At 36.3% G+C, this 23,948-nt stretch overlaps 1 protein-coding gene across 2 annotated transcripts in view; it reads right to left on the bottom strand.

Moving 5' to 3' along the window:
* The window catches only part of LOC115215175 (activating signal cointegrator 1 complex subunit 3), a 526,302-nt gene that overhangs the window by 433,607 nt on the left and 68,747 nt on the right, over positions 1-23,948 (bottom strand). For both annotated transcript variants that reach the window (XM_029784370.2, XM_036506863.1), the window contains exons 25-27: positions 22,733-22,953; positions 20,278-20,363; positions 13,153-13,319 (exon numbers count right to left, since the gene is read on the bottom strand). In XM_029784370.2, coding sequence (XP_029640230.1) covers positions 13,153-13,319; positions 20,278-20,363; positions 22,733-22,953 — 474 coding nt within the window. The remainder of the gene's footprint in view (positions 1-13,152; positions 13,320-20,277; positions 20,364-22,732; positions 22,954-23,948) is intronic.

Genomic DNA, 23,948 nt, shown 5'->3' with positions numbered 1-23,948 from the left:
CCCAAAGAATGTTCAGAAATCATTGCTGGATGCTATGCAGGCATCGTTACTGTGGAAGATCAAAATGTTCCGTCTCCATCACCTCTGACACCAGACTCTATAACTACTATGAAATTTACACCAGCAATGCTACAACACCACCTTAAGAATAAACGTAACTATGCCTCTTCTGGTCTTGATGGTTTTATATACCTATTCCTCAAACGCGGTGGGTACTTTATTCTAAACCAACTTTCACTATTCTTTCAATTCTGTCTTGACAATGGTGTTACTCCAGAGCAGTGGAAAACTGCCAGTGTTATCCCTCTGTTCAAAAAAGGCGACCGCACATCGCATGTCAACTATCGCCCCATCAGTCTTACTAGCTGCATCACCAAACTGATGGAATCCTGTGTCTGAGAAACCCTCTGGAACTACTGGAAGTCTCACAGCCTCATCCAGCTGTCACAATTTGGATTTATTCCTAACTCCAGCTGCTGTAATCAACTCATCGAGTCTCTTGAGGACATTACCCGAATCACTGATGGCAGCTCCTGGATGGATGTTGTTTACCTGAACTTTGCTAAGGCTTTTAATTCTGTGCCACACAAAAGACCTATGGTGAAACTCTCTGCAATGGTGTAAGAGATGATCTCTATAACTGGTTGAAGTCCTTCATTATTGGCTGAAGAGAGGTTGTCACAGTTCTAGGACAGCACTCTTCACCCTATGAGATGACATCTGGTGTACCACTTCTATTTGTTGCATATGTTAATGACATAGATGCCAACTTAAAGAATGCCACAGTGCTGAAATATGCAGATGACATCAAGCTGTACCTCGAAATAAAGAGGACAGATCCTGTACACTATATATCTTTATTGCAATCAGACCTGCAGCAATGGATCGTGGACTGGCAACTCAAGCTGGCTGTGGACAAATGTACCACAGTGCATTTCGGGAGGAAAAACCGAGCGTCTACTTACTCCCTCCACAACACTAATCTCAAAAAGTCTTCTTGTGAACGTGACCTGGGCATTATTGTCAACAGTGATTTGCGTTAGACAAAACACATTGCTAAAATTGCTAAGAAGACTGAGGGTGTCTTGGCATCACTTACCAAGTCATTTGAGAGCCGATCTCCGGCTATCTATCTGAGGCTTTATATAGCTATGGTGCAACCTCACCTGGAATTTGCATCACCAGTCTGGAACCCCTATCTTCCCCAGGATATCAATCATCTGGAAACCGTTCAGCGAAGTGCAACCAAGAGAATACCCTCCATCAGGCACTTGCCATATTCTGAACGCCTTACTTCCCTGGGCATAGATACCTTGAAACTCCGACGTCTGGCAGCTGACTTGGCAGACACACATAAAATTATTAACCATCTTACAAACAATAACTCTGAGCACCTTTTCAAACTACACCTGTCTAACACTCGTGGACATGTTTACAAAATCAGAAAACAGCACAGCTCCCATGACTTTCGGAAACATTTTTTCACGCTAAGTATGGAACAAACTGCCAGCATCAGTTGTTAGATGTCGGAGCACTGCATCCTTCAAAACTTCCATGCTTCCTGAGATTCGCCAACACTACACCTAATTTTCTCCCCTCAATACACACGCAAGCATGTATCTGACTCATACACTGTTCACTTTCCAGACATTTGTACATGATTGCATATGTTTTATATGCACTTTTGACAAGTTGTGGTGCACCTGAGCACTATATACAATAATTTCATTATTATTATTATTATTATTTTAATCTTTTTTTAAGTATCTTCACTGGTACTTAGATATAAGCTTTTAAAAAGATCAAAATATAGTGAATAAAATTTTTTAATAACAAATATAAATACAAAATAATGTGCTATTGACAGTAAAAATGAAATTACACTTACACAAAATAAAATCAATGTGATTTTTGGCATTGCTTTCCTTTTATGATATTTTCAAAATCTACTTTTATGGTACTATTCTTTACTCTAAGCATTTTAGTTAAATGGCAATAACTCAGCCTATTTCTTTCAGCAGTTTTTTATGTTTTTCATACACGAAAAGAATTGTTCACAGCAGTATATACTACTCCACATGCACAATAATCTTGTAGCTAAATTGGCAATTTGATCAAATTCATTGAAAGAATGCAATTTCTTGTAAAAGTCAAAACAGGCATGTTCTCTATAAGTCTTCAAAACTTCTCTACTTTGAAGCTCAATGAGTTCTATCTGGTATGTGGCTGGTGCTTCCACATACGTAAATAAAAAATGGATCACTCAACAATTTTAGTTCAGTTTCTCTCTTTCTGAAGTTAGAAAATCTAGTTGTAAAATCTTCTAACAAACCTTCATCAAATTTAGTATATTTTTCAAAATTCACAAGAAATTCTTCTTGTCATTTAAATAAATTCTGAAAATGAACAATTTTTCCACCTTTCAACTATATTATGAAAAGTTCTAATTTCTTAGCAAAACTTGTTATTTGCTCAAACATTGAACAACATAACTGGTTTTTTCCTTGTAAATGCAAATTAAGTTCAGCTAACATTTCAGTAATATCTACTAAGAAGGACAGCTCATTCAACCATTCTTCATATGCTAAAAATTCAACATTTTGCTTTTTGTTTTGCATGAACTGTTTTATTTTAGGCAACAATAATTGAAATCTATTCATAGTTGCTGCTTCACTGAGCCATCTGACTTTTGAGAAGTATGTAACATCTTCATACACACTGCCAACTTCTACCAAGTATACTTTGAATGAACGATGGTTCAAGCCTCGAGATCTGATAAAATTAACAACATTCACAATATCTGCCATCAACTGTTTTATATTTAATTTTTGAGCACATAATTTCTGTTGATGAATCAAGCAATGATAGCTAAGTATATCATGATCAACCATTTCTTTGAATAATGTAATAAACCCATTATTTTTACCAGTTAATGCAGGAGCACCAGTTGTAATTGAATGAATTTTATTTCTATCAACATTGAACTTTTCAAATGATAAATTAACATGCTCAATTATGTCTCTGCCAGTTGTTGTACCCTTCATATGACACACGTCCAACATTTTTTCAATGATATTAAAAGCGACATCAATTCCTCTGATGAGAATAACCAACTGTGCAGTGTCACTTTGATCAGTAATTTCATCCAATGCTAAACTGTTATGAACACATTTAGATAATTGAGTCTGCAATGTACCCACAATACTGTCAGCTAAGTCATCAATTCTTCTACCAACTGTCTGATGCAAAAGACTTCTTTCATTGAATAAATTCACCTTCTCGAGACAACATTCATTAAAAGCTATTACAATACATTCTTTTATTAATTCGCCATCTATCAGTGGTTTACCCATCTGAGCCAATTTTTCAGCTATTAAATAACTAACTTTTATATATGTACCAGTTTTTCCAACATGTTTTTTGAAATTGTTTTGTTGTGGACTAAGCTTCTTCAATTCATCTATTTTCATTTCATTTCTTTCTCTGTTTAATAGCATAGTGACAATATTATATTCCTTGCATACAGCAATGTTATCATTACATATGAGGCAGATAATAATACTGCATATTTTAATTATGAAATATTTTTCTGTCCATAGGATATTGAATTTTCTTTTTTCCTCTGTTATTTTTTTTTTAGTATCAGATGCCATGATCAAATAATAGGCTATTAAAATTAACAATTAAAAATATTACGTAATGATGCTGATATCAACATTCAAGAAATCGGAAACAAATAAAGAATAAATAGATTCTTCCGCATAAAGCATTAGCATTAGGCTTGGCCTAGACTAGTAACACTGAAGTCACTATCACTTGACATTGTAAACAAGGTTAGGAAATAAAACAATCAATATTCCTTTCTAATTTAAGAACAAGGCCCAGTCAATTAGATCAACCCCAGTATGCGACTGGTACTTAATTTATCGACCTTGAAAGGATGAAAGGTGAAGTCAATCTTGGTGGAATTTGAACTCAGAATGTAAAGACAGACGTAATACCAATTTCTTTACTACCCACAAGGGGCTAAACACAGAGAGAACAAACAAGGACAGACAAACGGATTAAGTCAATTACATCGACCCCAGTGCGTAACTGGTACTTAATTTATCGACCTTGAAAGGATGAAAGGCAAAGTCGACCTTGGCGGAATTTGAACTCAGAACGTAATGACAGACGAAATACCGCTAAACATTTCGCCTGGTGTGCTAACGTTTCTGCCAGCTCGCCGCCTTATAACACAATCAATATTGATCCTACTGCAAAAAATTTGAAACTGAAACAATGGTTGACTCTACGATGTAGAGTTAGCTATTTTATGTCATAAATCCCATGGCCTCCCTCATTGTACCTCCCTTTATTGAGGTTTTCATTCGTCTGTTCAACATAGGATACTCTGAGAATAATTTTCTCATCATACATTATCAAAGTAAATGAAAATATAACTAGAAAATAACACAGAATTAGAATTTGAATCGCCAGTAGGCTGCATGAAAATATTAAGTAGGTTGCAATGCGACCTTCAAGCTGGACATCCCTGCTCTAGTGTCATGAATAATGAAGTGATACAATGGATAATGTAGTCCTAGATGTGTACTAAGACAAATTAGTGTAATGCTTCTCTTTCTCCTCTCCTCGCCATTACGGCCTGGCCTCCCAAATATTAGGCTGAACACTTTCAACAATCCACATCACTTCTGAACTTCCCTCTTGCCCATGCTTTCATTTCAACTTTGAATTGTAAGAATACTAAATGAATATTAATTTCATTATTATTTAATTAGTTGTACATTGCGCAACCTGCAAAGACAAGGCACTGTTTCTTCTCCTCTACTAAAAGAATGAAAGATAAGTAGCCAGATAGGATGTATTCTATTTAATTGTTGGTATCTTCTATACCTACCGTTGTACAAAGACCACACAAAGCTATGACTGATATGTAGTAATATATATGATATAAAGGTTAACACTACATGACGAAAATACCAGTGAATATAATTAATCAGACTTCAATTATTTCATATTACATGTCCATTTGCTGTAATTAACTTAAATGATGTTATAACTACTTTGTCATGCATATGAAACTCATCAAAGAGGAGAGAAACATTAAGGGTAACTAAATTATGAGTAAGCACGTAATTGATATAGTAGTGGAGGTGTGGGTGTATAGTTAAGAAGCTTCTTTCCCAACCATGTGGTCTTAGGTTCAGCCCCACTGTGCAACACCTTGAGCAAGTGTCTTCTATAGCACCAGGCCAACCAAAACCTTGCAAACAGATTTGGAAGACAGAAATTGAAAGAAACCTATTGTGATGTGTACGTGTGTAACCTTGTCTTGATATCATGTGATAGTTGTAAAATGAGAATCACCATTACACAATTGAGCTTTACATTTCCATTCTTCCATAAAAAATATGTCTGGCCATGAAGAAATATTACCTTGCTTGAAAACAAGTAAGGGTTGGGGACAGGTATAAATGTGTATGAGCAAGAATGTACAAGGGAGTGCTGAAAAGTTCCTGGTTTGGGGTAAAAGAAAATATAGGAGGATCAGTTAATTATGATTTTATTCAACATATTCCCCTCTCAGATTCACACTTATTACAGCAGTCTTTCAGTTTTTCTAAGTCCTCTAAAAGAACTTAGAAGGTGGGCCTCCAACCAGGCCTTTCACTATACCCTTAAAGCCAGGAACTTTTCAGCACCCTCTCCAATATATGTGTATAAGCAAGAGAGTATATATGTATATGTGATAGTGTGTTTTTATCACATGCTAGTTGTAAACAAACATTACCATCATACAAAAATATTATTCATTTGCAATCATCCGTAAAATCATAGAAGCCATTGTGTTGTTCATACTTGAAGGATGAGGGGAATATTATTTTGTTTGGTAACAGGCAAAGGTTAGTGTCAAAAAGAGTATCTGGCTACAGAAATCTACCTCAATGAATTTCATCTGACCAATACAAACAAGGAAAAACAGACATCATGATGATGATTCAAATCACATTACTATCAACTAGCAACAGCAAGCAAAGCACATATGGCTGCAGAAACCATAATAAAGATCTGTGCATTTGGTAGAATGTATGGCAAATGAAAAAAAAAAAAAAAACTATGCCTAAAATTATAGTTATCTGGAATGAAATGTTTTTATTCATACCAAACCATCCAATTTTATCCTTACATTATGTTTGTAATGTATATAATTATTTACTTCAAAACCAATTACAAGTTGAATGTGGAAAGGCTTTAAGTAGCAACAGCTTAAATCCAGATCTACTTTCTAATGACAATCACAGTTTCAAGGCATGTTCATGAAATATCAGAATGTCACTTTTTTGTGAAGCTGAACTGATAAGATGGGCTGAATAAAGAAATGTTGCTTGGTTTGTCAGATTTGCTTATGCTTATGCCCAATTTTATTAAAGTAGCATTGAAGAAGAATTATTAATCTGTCACTCTACGAAGAATCATGCTACAGGGGAAGCAATATTTTATTTAACTCATTTATGGTGGGGGGAGGGGATCAATTTCAAACTGTGATAGAAATTTTCGATTCTGTTGCAAGAATATACGATACTGCAATTTTATTAACTCAAACTACTAAATGCAGAGATTTTATTACTATATGAAATACACTAGCTATCATGAGAAAAAGTGTTGGTACAGTTTTTTCTTTTTCAAACCAAAGAAACTGGCCTGTTTTTATCTGAATATTTTTTGGGCATTTAACAAAGCTAAAATATCAATGTTTGATAGAAAAACATTATCTATCTTGCTAATATATTTACTTGAATCTTACTTCTGATATTTTAATGTATTTGAGATTATCTTGCAATGCAAGCTATCAGTATAATATGTTTAAAAGTCCAAAGTAAAATAAATGCAAGTTCTTTTTTAATCTAAAATATACTCTCCTTAATTTTCTACAATGCTCTTCCATCTATCTGGTAGACTTGCAATGTTCCTCTTCCAAAATTCACTTATCTGTGGTGAAAAATACTCCTCCATTTCTAATCTAACCTCGACTACAGAATTCATATTTTTTCCGTCCAAATGATTTTAAAGACTGGAATAAATGATAATCAGATGGGACAATGTCCGGCGAATATGGTGCATGGGGCATCGTTTCCCATTCAAACTGCTCCAGCCTTTGAAATGTTACCCTTGCTGTATGTAGCCAAGTATTATCCTGATAGAACATCTTTTGTCTTGAAACCAAAGACAGTTATTGTTCTTTTAGTGCTGACCTAAGCTGCTCAAGCTGTTTGGTTTGGGTTCAAAAGTTCAGAGAGGACTAAATCTTTCATATCCCACCAAACAAAAAACAACAACTTATGTGGGTGAAGACTTTCTTTAGCCTGGGGTGCCAGTGTTTCTCCTTTCCTTACCCATGGTCTTCGGCACTTGATATTTTTATAAAGAACCCATTTCTCGTCACCACTCACTATTCAGTCCAAAAAAGGTTCATTCGTGAGACATGACAACAAAGAAGAGCACACATTCACTCTCTGCACGCGATTAGACTCAGAAGTTTGTGGGGAACCCATTGACTCAATTTGCTGACATTTCCGATGGCATACAGGTGTCGATGAATGGTTGAATGACCAAATCCAAGCCTTTCTGCTAGTTCCTCAACAGTCATAATGGGATTTTGTTCCACCAGGGCTTGCAGAACATCCTCGCCAAGCTCTACAGTTCTTCCAGGATGAGGCTTGTCTTTTAGTTTGTAGTTCCCAGCTCAGAATTTCGGGAACAACTGTTGACACTGGCTTACACTTACTGTCTGATCCTCATATACTGCATTAATATTCCTTGCACTTTCCGTTACGTTCTTGCCTTTATTGAACTCATAAAATAGAATATGCTGAATATGCTCTTTTGTCACTTAAATTATAGCTTTGAAAAAATAACTGTTAGAATTGAACTGCACTCTAGCACAAGGAAAAAGTACAAGGTAAAATTACTTCCTGCTTTTATAGCAAGTTGATACAGGTAGTTTATCCTGTCCCCCTCTGACTTTTAGGTTGATGCAATTGAAAAAGCTGCATTATTTAAGGGATGACCCAATATTTATTTTTAGAATAACATTAAAGGGTAGGAATGAAAGGCTAAATCTGGCTGGTTTAAACATAAAACAGGTTGAATATTTTAGCCAGACATGGTTGATTTAAATGTTAAAATGTTAAGTGAAAGCTAAAATTCTGAGATGACTTTGTTGCTAAGAGTGATACTGAATGTTTTGAAAACATTGGATCTTTGTTTGCTGTCAAACACAATCTCCTGTAACCAAGATGAAGATTCAATAATGCACCATTTGTTCAATATGTTTAGATCAATAAGAAAGTAGTTTCCACTTGAAAGCTAACTTTGGATTGAAAATCCATTTGTAGATTTGTTCAAACTCAAGCAATCTTTCACAATAAGAAAAAGAAGGAGCAGCAAAAAATACCTTAAAAATCAAAATTTCACCATGTGAGAATTGACAAAATTTTGTAATGTTTTATAAATGGAGAATCCTGATGGAAGCACAACAGCTTTAAAAGAGCTGATGTGATTTCAAACTACATACTTATTCAAAAGAATTTTTCACTGAATTCAATAACAAGTCTAGAAATATACTAAATATATAAAAAGTACAGATATAAGACTAGTGAGAGGAAGGACTTATCAAATTGGGGGACCAAACCTAAATGTTTGCAACAAAGTAGACTCTGCTAAAAGTATCTAAGGTCCAAGTGGTAGTATTAAAAGGAATGGTAGATTAGGTTTAACATCCAACAAGATTGTACAGAAAAGAAAAATAAGCAAATAAGCTTATAGTTGTTAAAATTGTGTGGATCAAAAACTGTTTGACTGATTCAGTTACGACTACTAGGTTATCATCATGCAAGACTTCCCACACACAACCATTATTTAATGCCTCAATATATAGCCCAGAGAACTATAATGAACAGGAGAGAGTTGAGGACCAGTCCCTAATGGACATCAACCTATACACTAGATTTGTTACTGAATTCAATGCTAAATCTCATCTTGCAGGCATTATCCCTGCACATGGCCTACACTGTTCTTCAAACACATTTCTAAGTCACCACCTAGCTACAAATCACAGAAACCTGTTAAAGACATTATTCAAGTCAAAGTCTGCTAAGTGTCATGGTTTGCTCTCAACTAAGAACTTGTGTTAAGTGATTTAAAATAGGGTGTCAATCTCTAATTGTGGAGAGAACATATGGAAGGGGTAGACCCAGGAAGATGTGGGACTAAGTGATGAGAAACGATCTTCAGACAAAGGGCTAAGACATCTGGTGGTTTGCTGTGTTTGAGAAGACATATCAAGCTAAGTAAAATCATGGCTGTCCATGCATACAGACATGTCCTCTACATCCCTCTCTCAGGTGAGAGATCCTAGTCTTGAGGGATCATGTGTGCTAGTACCACATTGTTATGAATTGTATCCTATCATTAATTCCTTTCTACAATAGTAAATAATAGTTAAAAATATAGATATCTTATTTTGTATTGAGTACAAAAATGCAGCATACTGTCAAATGACATTGATAGATAGATACTGTCTTTACATAATATAAATCAAAGTGTTTTAATCATCAGACAGCTGTGATTAATGGATTAGATGGCAAGCAGAAATAAAGTTTGAATAAAAGCCTTCTTTGAACTGGTTTATGACACATAAAAGCACCTGTGCCAGCACCGCATAAAAGTGCCCAGGTCAGTACCACATAAAAGTGCCCAGGTGGGTACCAAATAAAAGCCCCCATGCTGGTACCACATAAAAGCACCTACTACATTCTGTAAAGTGGTTTGTATTAGAAAAGACATCCAGTGGTAGAGACCATGCCAAGACAGACAAATAGAGCTGGGTAGCTCTCCAGCAGGTCAATTCCTGTCAAATCAAACCAGCCACCCTGTGTTAGTATAGAGAACAGATGTTAAAAGATGATGATGGTGATGATGATGATCATCATGAAATCAGTGCTACCCTGCCTTGGTACAAATGCAAACTGCATCTAATCTACACCAATTTCCTTTCCAATATGCTACAACTTCTTGCTATTTTCATAACTTTGCCCATTAACTTGATGACTCTGTAGTTGCTTCATAGTTATTGCTCTTTTAGATAAGCTAACTTTATCGTAGCTTCCAGGGTTCATATTTCCTGCACGTGTTTTATAACAGTGTTTGTACAGGAAATCCAACTTTCTAAGGATTGCCCTCTCTATGGCAGAGCAGCTTTGTCAGTCCATAGTTTCAGAAGAGGGAAGGTGTGGCTTCAACAACTAGAGTACTTTGAATGGACACCTAAAACTGCTGACAATGAAAGTTGTTTCAGCAATCTGATGGAAGAGGTGGCCAGGCTACAAAATGAGAGGTGGAAGAGAACAGTGGCAATCTGATAAAGTGTGACTCCATGATCTGATGTAAGGAGGTAGCTATCACTACAAACTTAGGAGAATAGATGTAATTTCACTGGGCATAAAGGTTGTCTCCATTGTGTAGGCAGATGCAGGGAAGGAGGATGTAGGGTGTACAGTTATCCTACCAAGTTGAAGTGAGGAAGTTTTCAGCAATTGTAGCTTGGTGACAGAAGTGGACAAGTGAGCATACTATATCAGAGTAAGTGATACAAATTTTTAATGCTCTAAAACTTAAGGCTGAGGTAGCAAAATGGCAGTTATTAGAATGTCTGGTAGGGAGTCTTTTGATATCTGTTCCGGCTTTCTGTGCATTGAATTCAAATTCCATTGAAGTCAACTTTGGTTTTCAAGTTCCAAAGTTAATAAATATAAAGCAGAGAAGTACTGGAAACAATGAAGTCAATTCTTTCTCTCCCACCTTATTGGCTACACTGAGCTGCAAAAGAGGTCATGAAAGAGGGAGAACAACTTACAGTATCTCTCCCTCAGAAATGGATGGACAATGGTTGAGTAGGAGAAAAGAGTGCCAGTAAACTCTTCTCAAAAGAAAACTGATAGACTACTGCACAAACCAATGTGCAGTACAGTATCAAATAGAAAGAAAGAAACTTATGGACAAAAAATATCAACTTATTTTCATCACTTTTCTTGAGATATTATATTGTTACTTTGCACATACACTAAACATGATTGTTTAAACTACTACTCAGTTTCCGTTTTTTTTTCAGTTCTGTCTTTTAGCATTGCTTGTTTATCAGTTCCATCAACATTTTAACATCTGGCTCCATGCTTATGCAACAGCTACATTTCTATGATGGCTGAATAAAAGATGCTTTCACTAACACTGATTACTTCCAGCGTAGTAGCCTTTATACCTCATTTTGTTGCTAAATTCTGTTACCTTATTCTTAAAAAATGATGCCATTCTTTTTAACCTTTTTACCCTCAAAATATTTAGCTATTTTTGTTTGGACATTTGATTTCTGAGATCCGGGATTCAACAATCCAATCTTTTCTTTCAAATTTACTCATCTACTACAGTCCTTTGAAAGCATACTAGGAACCAGAAAACATGCAGGAAGTGCTAAGATGACACAACCCTTCATTTGGTCTCTATGAGGGGTAACAAGAACAATTGTCTTTTGTCTATATTAACTGATTTCCTATTATAATATATAATAATTTATAGGCACTTTGGCAGATGAAAAATTAAGTGGAAAAGAGTTGATGTAGGTAAGAAACATAAAAAGCAGTAGTCCAGTTATGATGTTGGATATTAGGAAAACACTGAAATACAATATGTAACATTTAATAACTTGAAAAAAAAAAGGTCTTAACTGGTGGAGGACAAAACAGAGAGCTACAGAAAAACGGATTAAATATTCTGCTTATCTGCTGAACTTTTCAGCTGATGTGAGTGTATATCCAGTCAATGGTGCTAATGTTTAGCCTCAGATCAACCTTAATAGTGCAGAGAACTCTGATCAAGAGCATTCTTCTCATATCTACCTTTTTTGTTTTTCATGCACATATAGCTTCCATAGAATTATATTATCTAATTTGTCCATCTCATATCCCCTACTATTACCATTCTCTAGTGCTGTCATTCTCTCTCCTCCATGTCACATTCTACTGTCATCCATCACTCTCTCTTACTACTACCAATTATTTGCTCTTTTACCACTGTCCATTTTCACAATTAATTTTCTATCCTTCATTCTCTCTCTTATTAGTTTTTCTTCTGTCACTCTTTATTAACATATATCACTCTCCATTGCTTCCATTACTCCATCCTCCACCATTTAGTTTCCTCCACATTACTTTTTCTTCCCTCATCATGCTGCAAATGTAGATGAAGCTTTTTTATTCAATATCCTTACCAATAACCAATATGTAGCTGGAATTCACTGCCTCTCTTTCATTACCCACTCTTGTTTCTATCTGTTTCTCCCATCATACCTATACTCTCTATTCTGTCACCTTCTCAACTTGGTTCTGTTATCACTCTCTTCTGTTCACCCACTTAGTCACATTTGTCTTGAAAGAACATAAATAACCTACAGAAGGGAGGACTCTTTAATCTGACAGGGATTATCTCTCTCTTAATACTGGTACCAAGATAAAATGCACCTAATACATGTTGTAAAAAGATTGACAAATGAATGCAGACAATATAGGGTAAGAAGACAGTTCAGGTTTGTCAAGAACATTACAACCTCTCTAATGCTGATGGAGCCACATTATAATACATCCAGTACATTCTGTAAAAAGTACAAGAAGGGCATCTAGCAACAGGAAGTATGCCAGAATAGAATGTATGAGCTAGATGTGGTACTCCAATCCATCTAGGAGAGTAGTAACCTCAAACTGGACCATGACAACTCATCTAACCCATGCCAACATGGAAAGAAGGTGTAAAATATTGATAATGAGTATATTGATCTGAGATACAAATAATTAACAAACTTAATAGGATTCTTCCAAAAGTATGACTGCAACTGTATTGCTTTTAATTTGCTGAAAGGTGGGTGAGAGTGGAAAATATCACCCATACCTTGCTACCGCATCTTTGCTTACATCTTTCATCTTTCTATCTCACACACTGAATATAAAACTACAGCCATTTTTGTAAATTGTCGTATTGTACTAAATTTGTAGCTTATGTGGCAATAAAAGATGTAATTAAGCATAAAAAATAACTCACCGAGAAGATGAATTTCATCAATAACCAACAAAGCTACATCTTTGACGTAAGTTCTTGTTTGCCAGCTTCGACTAACACCATCCCATTTCTCAGGTGTTGTCACAATAAGGTCAGCGTTAGCAATTGATTTCATATCAGGAGTAAAATCTCCAGTTAATTCAACCACTCTGAAAAAAAGGAAAAAATCAATCAAAGGAAAATACTAGATCTATTAATGTAACTTCAGTTCTATTCTTCTTTAATAATTATACTGAGAAAGTCAATACTGATAATGACTTCTGAGACAGAAAGCAATTCCATGACACAACTTCCTCATCATCTCCCTTTTCCAACTAGAGTAACTATTATCTCCCTTACAGCAAAACACATGTTGCTGACCCTCTATCATGCTTTAGTTCACTGTCTTTCAACCGGAGTTCCAGGTGATAAGCTAATGCTAATTTCATGATTGTAATACTACTATACATGCACAACATATTATTGGTTATTGTAATATAGACATCATCCTATCTAACCTATTATGTTATCAAAAAATATAATTTAGTGATGTCTGTAATTTATGGACACCTTGTTTTTTTTTCCTTATTTTTACAGAGAAAAACCTTTACATTGTATCATCATCATCATCGTTTAACGTCCGTTTTCCTTGCTAGCATGGATTGTATGGTTCGACTGGGGTCTGGCTCCAGGCTCCAGTCTAATCTGGAAGTGTTTCTACAGCTGGATGCTCTTCCTAATGCCAACCACACTGTGAGTGTAATGGGTGCTTTTTATGTGCCACTGGCACAGGGGCCAGGGAAGGCTGGCAACGGCCACGATAGGTTGGTGCTTTTTATGTGCCGCCAGCACAGAAGCCAGTCAAGGCAGCACTGGCATTGGCCACATTCAGATGGTGCTTTTTACGTGCCAATGGCACAGGTATCACAACTACAATTTCCATTTGATTTTTTGATATTGATGTACTTGGCTCAATAGGTCTCCTCAACCACAGTAGGTCGCCCTACAATCCAAGGTAAACACAGCAGGCCGTCCTGTGATCCAAGGTACTTTGGATGGGCATATATATATATAAATATTTATACATCATGTATGTATATCATCATCATCGTTTAACGTCTGTTCTCCATGATAGCATGGGTTGGACGGTTTGACCGGGGATCTGGGAAGCCAGAAGGCTGCACCAGGCTCCAGTCTTATCTGGCAATGTATATGTGTGTGTGTGTATATATGGCAATGTATATGTGTGTGTGTCATCATCATCATCATCATCATCATCATTTAACGTCCGCTTTCCATGCTAGCATGGGTTGGACGGTTCAACTGGGGTCTGGGGAGCCCGAAAGCTGCACCAGTCCAGTCAGATCTGGCAGTGTTTCTACAGCTGGATGCCCTTCCTAACGCCAACCACTCCGAGAGTGTAGTGGGTGATTTTATGTGCCACCGACACAGGTGCCAGACGAGGCTGGCAGACGGCCACGCTCGGATGGTGTTTTTATGTGCCACCGACAGGTGCCAGATGAGGCTGGCAAAACGGCCACGATCGGATGGTGCTTGTTACGTGCCCACAGCACAGAGGCCAGTCGATGCGGTACTGGCTACGGCCACGTTCGGATGGTTTTCTTGTGTGCCACGTGCCACCGGCACTGGTACCACAAGGATACAAATTTCATTGATGTTCATCTATTTTGATTTGTTTTGATTTGATTTTCACTTGCCTCAACAGGTCTTCACAAGTGTCACAAGAAGGAAAGTATGCACAGGTGGACTGACTACGTCCCAGGTAGGGGCCATGGGTTATGGCCTGACTAGTCTTGCCGGGTCTTCGGATGGTGTTTTTATGTGCCACCGACACAGGTGCTAGATGAGGCTGGCGAACGGCCACGATCGGATGGTGTTTGTCATGTGCCCACCGCACTGACTACAGCACTGATGGAATTCTTGTGTGCCACAGGCACTGGTACCACAAGATACAAATTCCATTGATGTTCATCTATTTTGTCTATTTTGATTTGATTTGATTTGATTTGATTTTCACTTGCCTCAACCGGTCTTCACAAGTGTCACAAGAGGAAGGTATGCACAGGTGGACTGACTAGTCTTGCCGGGTCTTCATATATATATATATATATATAAATAATGATATTTACCACGTGAACTACGATGAAAAATATGAGAAAGATATAGTATATAATTTTTTTTGCGCAGGGGTTCCTTGAGACATGTAATTTATTTTAAGGGTTATGCAAAGGTAAAAAGGTTGATAAACACTGCTTTAGTTAGTTTGGCTAACCTACTGGATGCTTCGATGATTTCACACAAACATGCCATCCATCATGGTCCCTCAAGCATGTTCTTAATTTAACAACATTTGTCATTTCACTGTCATGAAGTAAGATGTTCACATAGGCTAGTTGTTTTTTTTCCCTGTTGATTCTTCCCTCGACTGACTGCCGTAAGACCAGTTGACACATAGGTCCTTCTGGGTGCATTACACAATAACCAGCAATTCTCATTGTTCTCTGCTGCATCTGCTCACTCGCTTTGGGTAGATCTTGATAAAGCTGCTCATCGGTTAAATGAGCTCTCCATCTGACACAGAGACATTCTTAACATTATTGTGTGGCAACAGTTTGTTTTTCAAGCTTCCATCACATGGCATAAAGTCACCTCCTTCAATACTGCACCCCATCACCTGAAAGTCTTATCTTGCAAGTTACTTGGTGACCTCACTGGTACTGGTGCCACATAAAAAGCATCTGTAAAGTTAACATTAGAAAGGGCATCCAGCTTTAGAAATCATGTCAAAGCAGACATGTAGCTTGGCACAGCTCCTTGGCTCACTGTTTCTTGTAAAACTATCAATCCCATGCCAGCATAGAAAATAGATGTTGAATGATGATGATGATGATGGTGATTGGCAAGGCAGCAGAATTGAAGATTGACTTTATTCATATCAAGCAATAAGGTTCTTGAATCCCACTTCAAGCCTGCTCTTATTTGTGATTTGACTTTCCATGATGAAAAAAACATTGAATGTGGGAAGTGTAAACTGTTTCAGACATTCAATTTTATCTATGTAAACATATATATACACAGACACACATAAATATAACATTCAATATTTCATATGTGTACGTATATATATATATATATGCATGTATGTATGTATGTATGTATGCATGCATATATATATATATATATATATATATGTATGTGTATATAAATATATATATATCATCATCATCATCGTTTAACGTCCGTTCTCCATGCTAGCATGGGTTGGACGGTTCGACCGGGGATCTGGGAAGCCAGAAGGCTGCACCAGGCTCCAGTCTTATCTGGCAATGTTTCTACAGCTGGATGCCCTTCCTAACGCCAACCACTCCGTGAGTGTAGTGGGTGCTTTTTACGTGCCACCTGCACAGGTGCCAGGCGAGGCTGGCAATGGTGTATTTTATGTGCCACCGGCACGTAAGCCAGTCGAGGCGGCGCTGGCATCGGCCACGAGTCGGATAGTGCTTTTTACGTACCACCAGACCAGGGATCCTGGCTGGTTCAATTCAATTTCGATTTCGCTTGCCCCAACATGTCTTCGCAAGCAAAGGGGGTTGGCATGGGTGCCTGTCGTACTGTTGGATTGGTGTATTTTACGTGCCACCAGCACGGAAGCCAATATATATTATATGTATGTATGTATATATCATCATCATCATCATCATCATTTAACGTCCGCTTTCCATGCTAGCATGGGTTGGACGGTTCAACTGGGGTCTGGGGAGCCCGAAGGCTGCACCAGGCCAGTCAGATCTGGCAGTGTTTCTACAGCTGGATGCCCTTCCTAACGCCAACCACCCCGAGAGTGTAGTGGGTGATTTTATGTGCCACCGACACAGGTGCCAGACGAGGCTGGCAGACGGCCACGCTCGGATGGTGTTTTTATGTGCCACCGACACAGGTCCCAGATGAGGCTGGTGAACGGCCACGATCGGATGGTGTTTGTTACGTGCCCACAGCACGGAGGCCAGTCGATGCGGTACTGGCTACGGCCACGTTCGGATGGTTTTCTTGTGTGCCACCGGCACTGGTACCACAAGGATACAAATTCCATTGATGTTCATCTATTTTGATTTGTTTTGATTTTCACTTGCCTCAACAGGTCTTCACAAGTGTCACAAGAAGGAAGGTATGCACAGGTGGACTGACTACGTCCCAGGTATATATATATATATATATATATATATATATGTATGTATATATATATATATTATATGTATGTATGTATGTATATATATATATATATATATATGTAACTTGGTAATATTATTGCAATTCATTGTCTTTGCTTTTATTTCCTTCGAGATCAGTTGGGTTTCTGCTGCTGATACGGTACTTGGGATTCTAGCATGAATTTCAGCTAGAATGTAATAGTTGACCCAATAAATTTGACCATAAAAAATGGTCTAAAAAATTCAAATTTTACACGAGTATATATGTTAGTATGGGAGACTGATCTCCAGTACTTGGCTAGTTCTTATTTCACCAACTGTAACTATATTTTGAATGTATCTGGAAGACGAAAAGCTAAGCTCAAAACATAAGGGGACATAACTAAATACTGCCAGCTATTCTACCTGCTGCTCTAGTGATTCTACTATAATACCTTGATATACCTAATAATAAATTTGTAATGATTATTGTTCAATATAATAAGTTGCTTACATTAAGTTATTAAATTTAATAACTCAAGAAAGAAGTAATAAATTGCTCGTTTTGTATACAGTTTGCTGGTAGTTATTGCTCATCTCACTATTTTTCAAGACATTAACCCTTTTGTTAGCAAATTTCTGTTGAAATACACTTTCTATTTCAATTAATTTTAAAAATAATGAAAAATTTAGTAAATTAACCGTCATTATTTAACTGAAGCTTGGAACAAACATTAACAAGAAATTTTTATGGAAGACTACAATTTTAAGACATAAGGTTTATATAATAGAACCAAGAGTGTCTCAGACAAGTTTATATCAAAAGAGTTAAGGATTTAAGAGATATCAGAATAAGACACCAGTCTAGGAAGATTTGAATTTATCACTGCAAGTACCTGTTGTTCGTATGATGCTTGTACAATTCACAACATTGAACTGCAAGTCAGTAAGGTGTCTAGTTATATTTTGATGTATTGGGCAACTAGTTTAACAATTTTTTCCAAGGACAATAAACCAGCACACTATTAACTCAGCTAACTGCCTTTTGACTGACAGAGCCAATGAGGGAGCCTGAATGTGGGCTAGAAATAATACCAGCACTTTTCTAGCTGTTAACCTTGCCTTAAAAGATGAGAAAAATTTTAATATTTACAGCTATACTATGTTGATAGGGGAATGAAATGATGAAAATGTGTAAATATAAGTAAATACAGTAAAACCCTACAGTTCTGTATTTAAGAGATGAGAAATTATGTACATTATTTACAGTTGATGATACCTCAACTTCAATTCACTGGACAATACCTCAACTTCAATTCCCACCATCTATACAGTGTAAAGAAAGGGATTGCTCAGTGCCTAAAACAGCAAGCAAAGTATATAAGTAGCAATCGTGATACCCATTATGAAGAAATGATCAATCTATTAAGCAACAACTACACCAAAAACATACTAACCACTCCAATTATGAAGAAAAGAGAGGAAAATATTAGATTTATAAGCCTTAAAATTCACTCCATAATTGCTCACGGGAATATGGCACAGTGGTTAAGAGCACGGGCTACTAACCCCAAGATTCCAAGCAGTGACCTGAACAATAACCTCCCTTGACCTCAAGTGGCCTGAACTCTTTACATGAACACCACCCTGTACTTAACTCCATGTCCCCCTACATGGCCTTGCTATTTGCTTTTGAGCCAAATTAACTAACTAACTAACTAACTAATAACAACAACATCGAAAAATAGCTTAGGAATGAGAACCCAGGTTCAAAATTTCCCCAAGAAACCTAAAGAAGGCTGGAAGGTATATCAGCTGAAATGTTGCATTAACAACAGACAAGATGAGGATAAATATCCATCAAATGTAAATAATGTAGTTAAACCCTAATTTAATAGATTTCAAATTTAACAGGCCAAGCAATAATACTTTAATATCACTATAGACATAGCAAGCTACAGTCAAAAACAGAAGTAATACATAGTATTTTATTATAATTTAATAATTTTATATTGTACGCTAGTGTATACTATATGAAAGCTTTATTTTTATATGGAAAGTAATAAATTTCTCAGAGTTTAACAGATTTTCAGCATTAATAAGCACATTTTCCCCCACTATTAGCCTATTTAATTGGAAGTTTACTGCAATTCTAAGTATGTTCACTTCCAGTTTAGAGATTAATAGTCAGAAAAATTAAAATTTTATTTTCAACTAATCTGAGATATCTGCTACAAAGAGCAACTAAATCTTTCTCAAATCACCCCTACTGACTTTAACAAAATGAAGGACACATCAGGTAAAGTATTCTGAGATATACTGTATCGGAATAAATGCTGGAAAGGTTGGCTTTCATCATATATTAGCTCGATCAGAGCTGACACCGTCATGATCATGTGGTTCAGTCAGAAATCTGCTTCACAACTATGAGGGAGGTGCTGAAAAGTTCCTGGCTTTGGGTAAAAGAAAATACATGAGAATTAGTTTATGATGGTTTTATCCAACATATTCCATTCTCAGAGTCACACACTTATTGCAACAGTCCTCCTGTCTTTCTAAGCCCTGTAAAAGAACTCAAAGGGTTGAGCCTCCAACCAGGCCTTTTGTGATACCCTTAAAGTCAAGGACTTTTCAGCACCCTCTCACATGCGGTTTCAGATTCAATTCTACTGCATCTTCTTCAGCAAGTGTTTTTTTTTACATTAGCCTCAGATCAATCAATGCCTTATAAAAGCCACTCTTTTATAAGCATGCAGACCAGGTCTTTGGTCTCCTGCTGTCCTCTCACCAATCTCAAAGACTCTGAAACAGATCATGGGAGTTGTCCTTTCTCCTCTAAGTCATTATCAAAATAAATGAATAAATAAATAAATACTGCAATAACTTGGCAAATTTAATGCTTTGAAATCACGAAACTTACTTTTTACCCAGTTTCTGTTCAATTCTCACTTTCCAATCAGTTATTCTTTCTCTGACTAAAGCTTTTAGTGGTGCAATGTAAACAGCCTGAAAAAAATTAAAGCATTAGAAAATAGCTGTACAGAAGTAAAGGGATAGATAAGATATTTTTATTTCTACCATTTAGTGTTTTTTTTTTATGTTAGCTTGGAATGTATGATAATTCCAGCATTGGATGTCTAATATGAACCATTTGGAATGAGAGAGAGAGGGAAAGAGTGTTTGTGTCTGTTTAATAATAGCATGCCAATAATTGCATAATTAAAATTTTAACCTACTATTGTAGTCACAATAATGGGAGTGGCATTTATTTTACCTATGCAGACAGTTAGGTATAAGAAAAATAGTGTTTTTACTCAACACAATGTCAGTTACTAAGTACTTCAGCACATTAACAATGGACCCAGTGAAACTGAATGAAAATAGTTAAATTGTTTTACATTTTGCAGTTTAGAGACATAAGTATAATTTTCTACAGCAGATGTTATTAGAAATTAAAGAAATAAAATGTTCTAGAAAGAGTTTCCAAGTTTCCAGAACAGAGAGCGGTTCAGCACTCAAAACAATACAATCAGGCACATATGAATAAAAAAGAAAAATCTGGAAAAGTTATTATTGCACATTGATGTTCTTTAGATATTCTCAAAGAGACAGACAATATTTTTGCTTAAAAACAAAACCAGGCTAGAAATACACAACCAAGTGGCATGAATACTGATATTTCAATCAAAGCTCTTATTTGAAAACTAGAAAAATGTTCATGTTTAGTAAAGTACTAAGCATTTGCTTAGTAGTACTCATGACATTTGAAGTGGATATGAACTTATTTAAATAATTTTTGACAAAGCACGCCAACACTAGTTTCTGCGGAACCTTTGTAAAAGATGGTTAAAAAGTTCTACACAATTATTTGAAGCTTAGACAAAGAACGTGCTTGTAGAATTCCAAATAGAGAGAGAGAGAGAGAGAGAGAGAGAGAGAGAGAGATGGGGGGGAGCTAGACTAGGTTTAATTAGTGCAAAAGAAATCCTGTCATTTAGAAAGAAAGACCAGGGTAATGCTTATCACATGTTCATTATCAACACTATTGTCATCATTTAATGCCCCTCTATTCATGCTGGCATGGGATGGATGGTTTAACATGAACTGACAAACTGATTTGGCATGCCCTTCCTAACACCAGCACAGGTGATTGTTATGTGGACCAGTACATTTTATGTGGACTGGGTATGCTATTGTTGATGCATATGACAAATACAGGGCACGGCAAAGAAACCCCCCACCTTTTACAGGGTGACACATTTCAACAGCAAACACACAATGTGCACCAGTCCAAACTCTGATGCTAATAGAAAACAAAAACATAAAACATTAGCTACATAAAAACATCATTATCACCAGCTCAGCTTTACTAGTTAATATGCATCAAAACAAGAGAGGAAGGTTTTTGTACCATACCTGCACAGTTGAAGATGCATGCAGCAGGAAGAGACTGAGATGAGTTAATTAAATTAAATCAATGAATAATTTCTTTAGAAGAAATTATGCAGAGTTAGAGATGCAGGCGTGATCATAAAGTTAAGAAGTTTGCTTCAAAACTATGTGGTTCTAGGTAGCTCTTTGGGCAAGTGTCCTCAGTTCTAACCTCAGGATGACCAATGCCTTACACTCTCATTGGGTGGCACCTTGGGCAAGTGTCCTCTGCTCTAACTTCAGGTTGACCAATGCCTTACAAATGGAAATGCACAGACACCGTGAAAAAGCCTTGTAAGAGTGTGAGTTTACATACATATCTTTTGGGAATGAATGCCAACAAATGATATAGATACCAGAGAGAAAACCTGTACATCATGTACAAATGAGCTGGATGAATTGCTTCCCACTAAATAATATAATTAAAGTTGGAAGTGATACTGGTGATTATATAGTAGCTAATGTTACAAAAAAATTTTAAAAAAGGTTGACGAGGGAAAAGATTAGAGAAGTGGTGTTTCTGATGGTAGCAAATAGTAAGCTGTATGAAGGATATATAAAAAGTAAATGTTATATGGTACTGTGTGTGTTGTGTGAAGATTAGCGGAGACTAAAAAGAAAGAATTAAATACAATTGATAAAGATATGCAAAACTGAATAGAAGAGAAGTGAAAAAGTTGCTAAGGAAAGAAGAAGAATCAACATCTGCTAAACTGAAAAAGCACAAGGAAATCGTCAAAAGAAGTGATGACATATTTCAGAAAGTGAAGACTCATAACTGAGAGGACTCAGTTTGATAAATCCTTTATACACAGTACTACATACCCATTTAATTTGTTCCAACACAAAAATAAAATTGATGTGATGATGATGATGATGATGACAGCAATGATAATGATGTCTAAGGGTGAGTAGAAGCAGTTTTGATTTAATTATGAAAATACCTTAGCCTTCTTGTAAACCTGGAACACTCTAAAGATAGCAATTTCTGCAGCAACTGTTTTGCCAGAACCTGTTGGTGCTCCTATAAGAATGTTGGAGTCAGTGTGGTAAAGTGAGTGAAAAATTTGTGTCTGCACTGGATTGAAGTGACTAAATTTATATAAGTCTTCATAATCTTTGTTTTTCAAAGCAGTCTTTGGTAATGGATTCAAATCCAAAAGCTCTGCAAAAGAATAAGCAAATTTATAGAAAATACATTTTTTAAATTCTAATTATTATTTAGCAAATTACTATAACGTAAAGAACAGATGAGATTACTGATCTTAATGTAATGTGTTAACTGAATAATGCATTAGTTGACATCAACCCACGTATTTTTAAGATTAAAACTGACCAACACATTAAACAACATAATCAATAATTAGTACTGAACTGAAAAATATAGCTATTTAGTTAAAAGACAAGGTAATTAGGATATAAAGACAAATTCAATTTACTAATGAAAATATTTTTTAAAAATAGGGATCCTGAACATTTTGGCCTTATTTCAAACACAGAAAGTAAATCAGTAGAAAACAAACTTAATCAGCTGATCAACTATTTAGTGCTCTTTGAAATATTTTATATAAGTAGAATGCACACAAATTAGCGAAACTGTAAGTTTCAAATAAAATTATGAAATTCGTATTTCATATTGGAAAATAAATAATTGTATGTTCTAGAATAGTTTTCACATGTGCCAGTTGTGATATTGTAAATTAGCGAAAACTAAAATATGAACAAACAGAAACAACTAAATATGAGCAGAACTCAGCTTACAGCCTTCAGTCACTCCAGATCCAAAGTCTCACCATCACCGAGGATCTCTTCTGGTAAAAGCACTTCCTTAACATAGCTAAGATAATATCCAAAAGAATGACACTTCTCATCAAGCCATTAAAGCCAGAAGATATTTCAGCCCCAAAATTTGCAAACACTCCCCAAAGCTCAAGTGAGGTTCACAATGGAGTGTTGCTCTCACATGTGGGACAGTGTTACTACTATACACACAAAAATCTTGAAACACATCCAGAGAAGAGCCACTCAACTGACTGACATTAAAACACTCACAGACATGCTCCAGCTCAAAGGGATACTATCTCTTCTGTCTTTTCTATTGCTATTATAAAGGTCTTTATTCCTCAGAGCTCTCTAATCTTGTACCTCCACCACTCAGGC

The sequence above is a fragment of the Octopus sinensis genome, linkage group LG1 (genome assembly GCF_006345805.1).
Source record: "Octopus sinensis linkage group LG1, ASM634580v1, whole genome shotgun sequence".
Classification (NCBI taxonomy): Eukaryota; Metazoa; Mollusca; class Cephalopoda; order Octopoda; family Octopodidae; genus Octopus; species Octopus sinensis.
The sequence above is the reverse complement of the archived record's forward strand: the minus strand, read 5'-3'. Positions and strand labels throughout refer to the sequence as shown.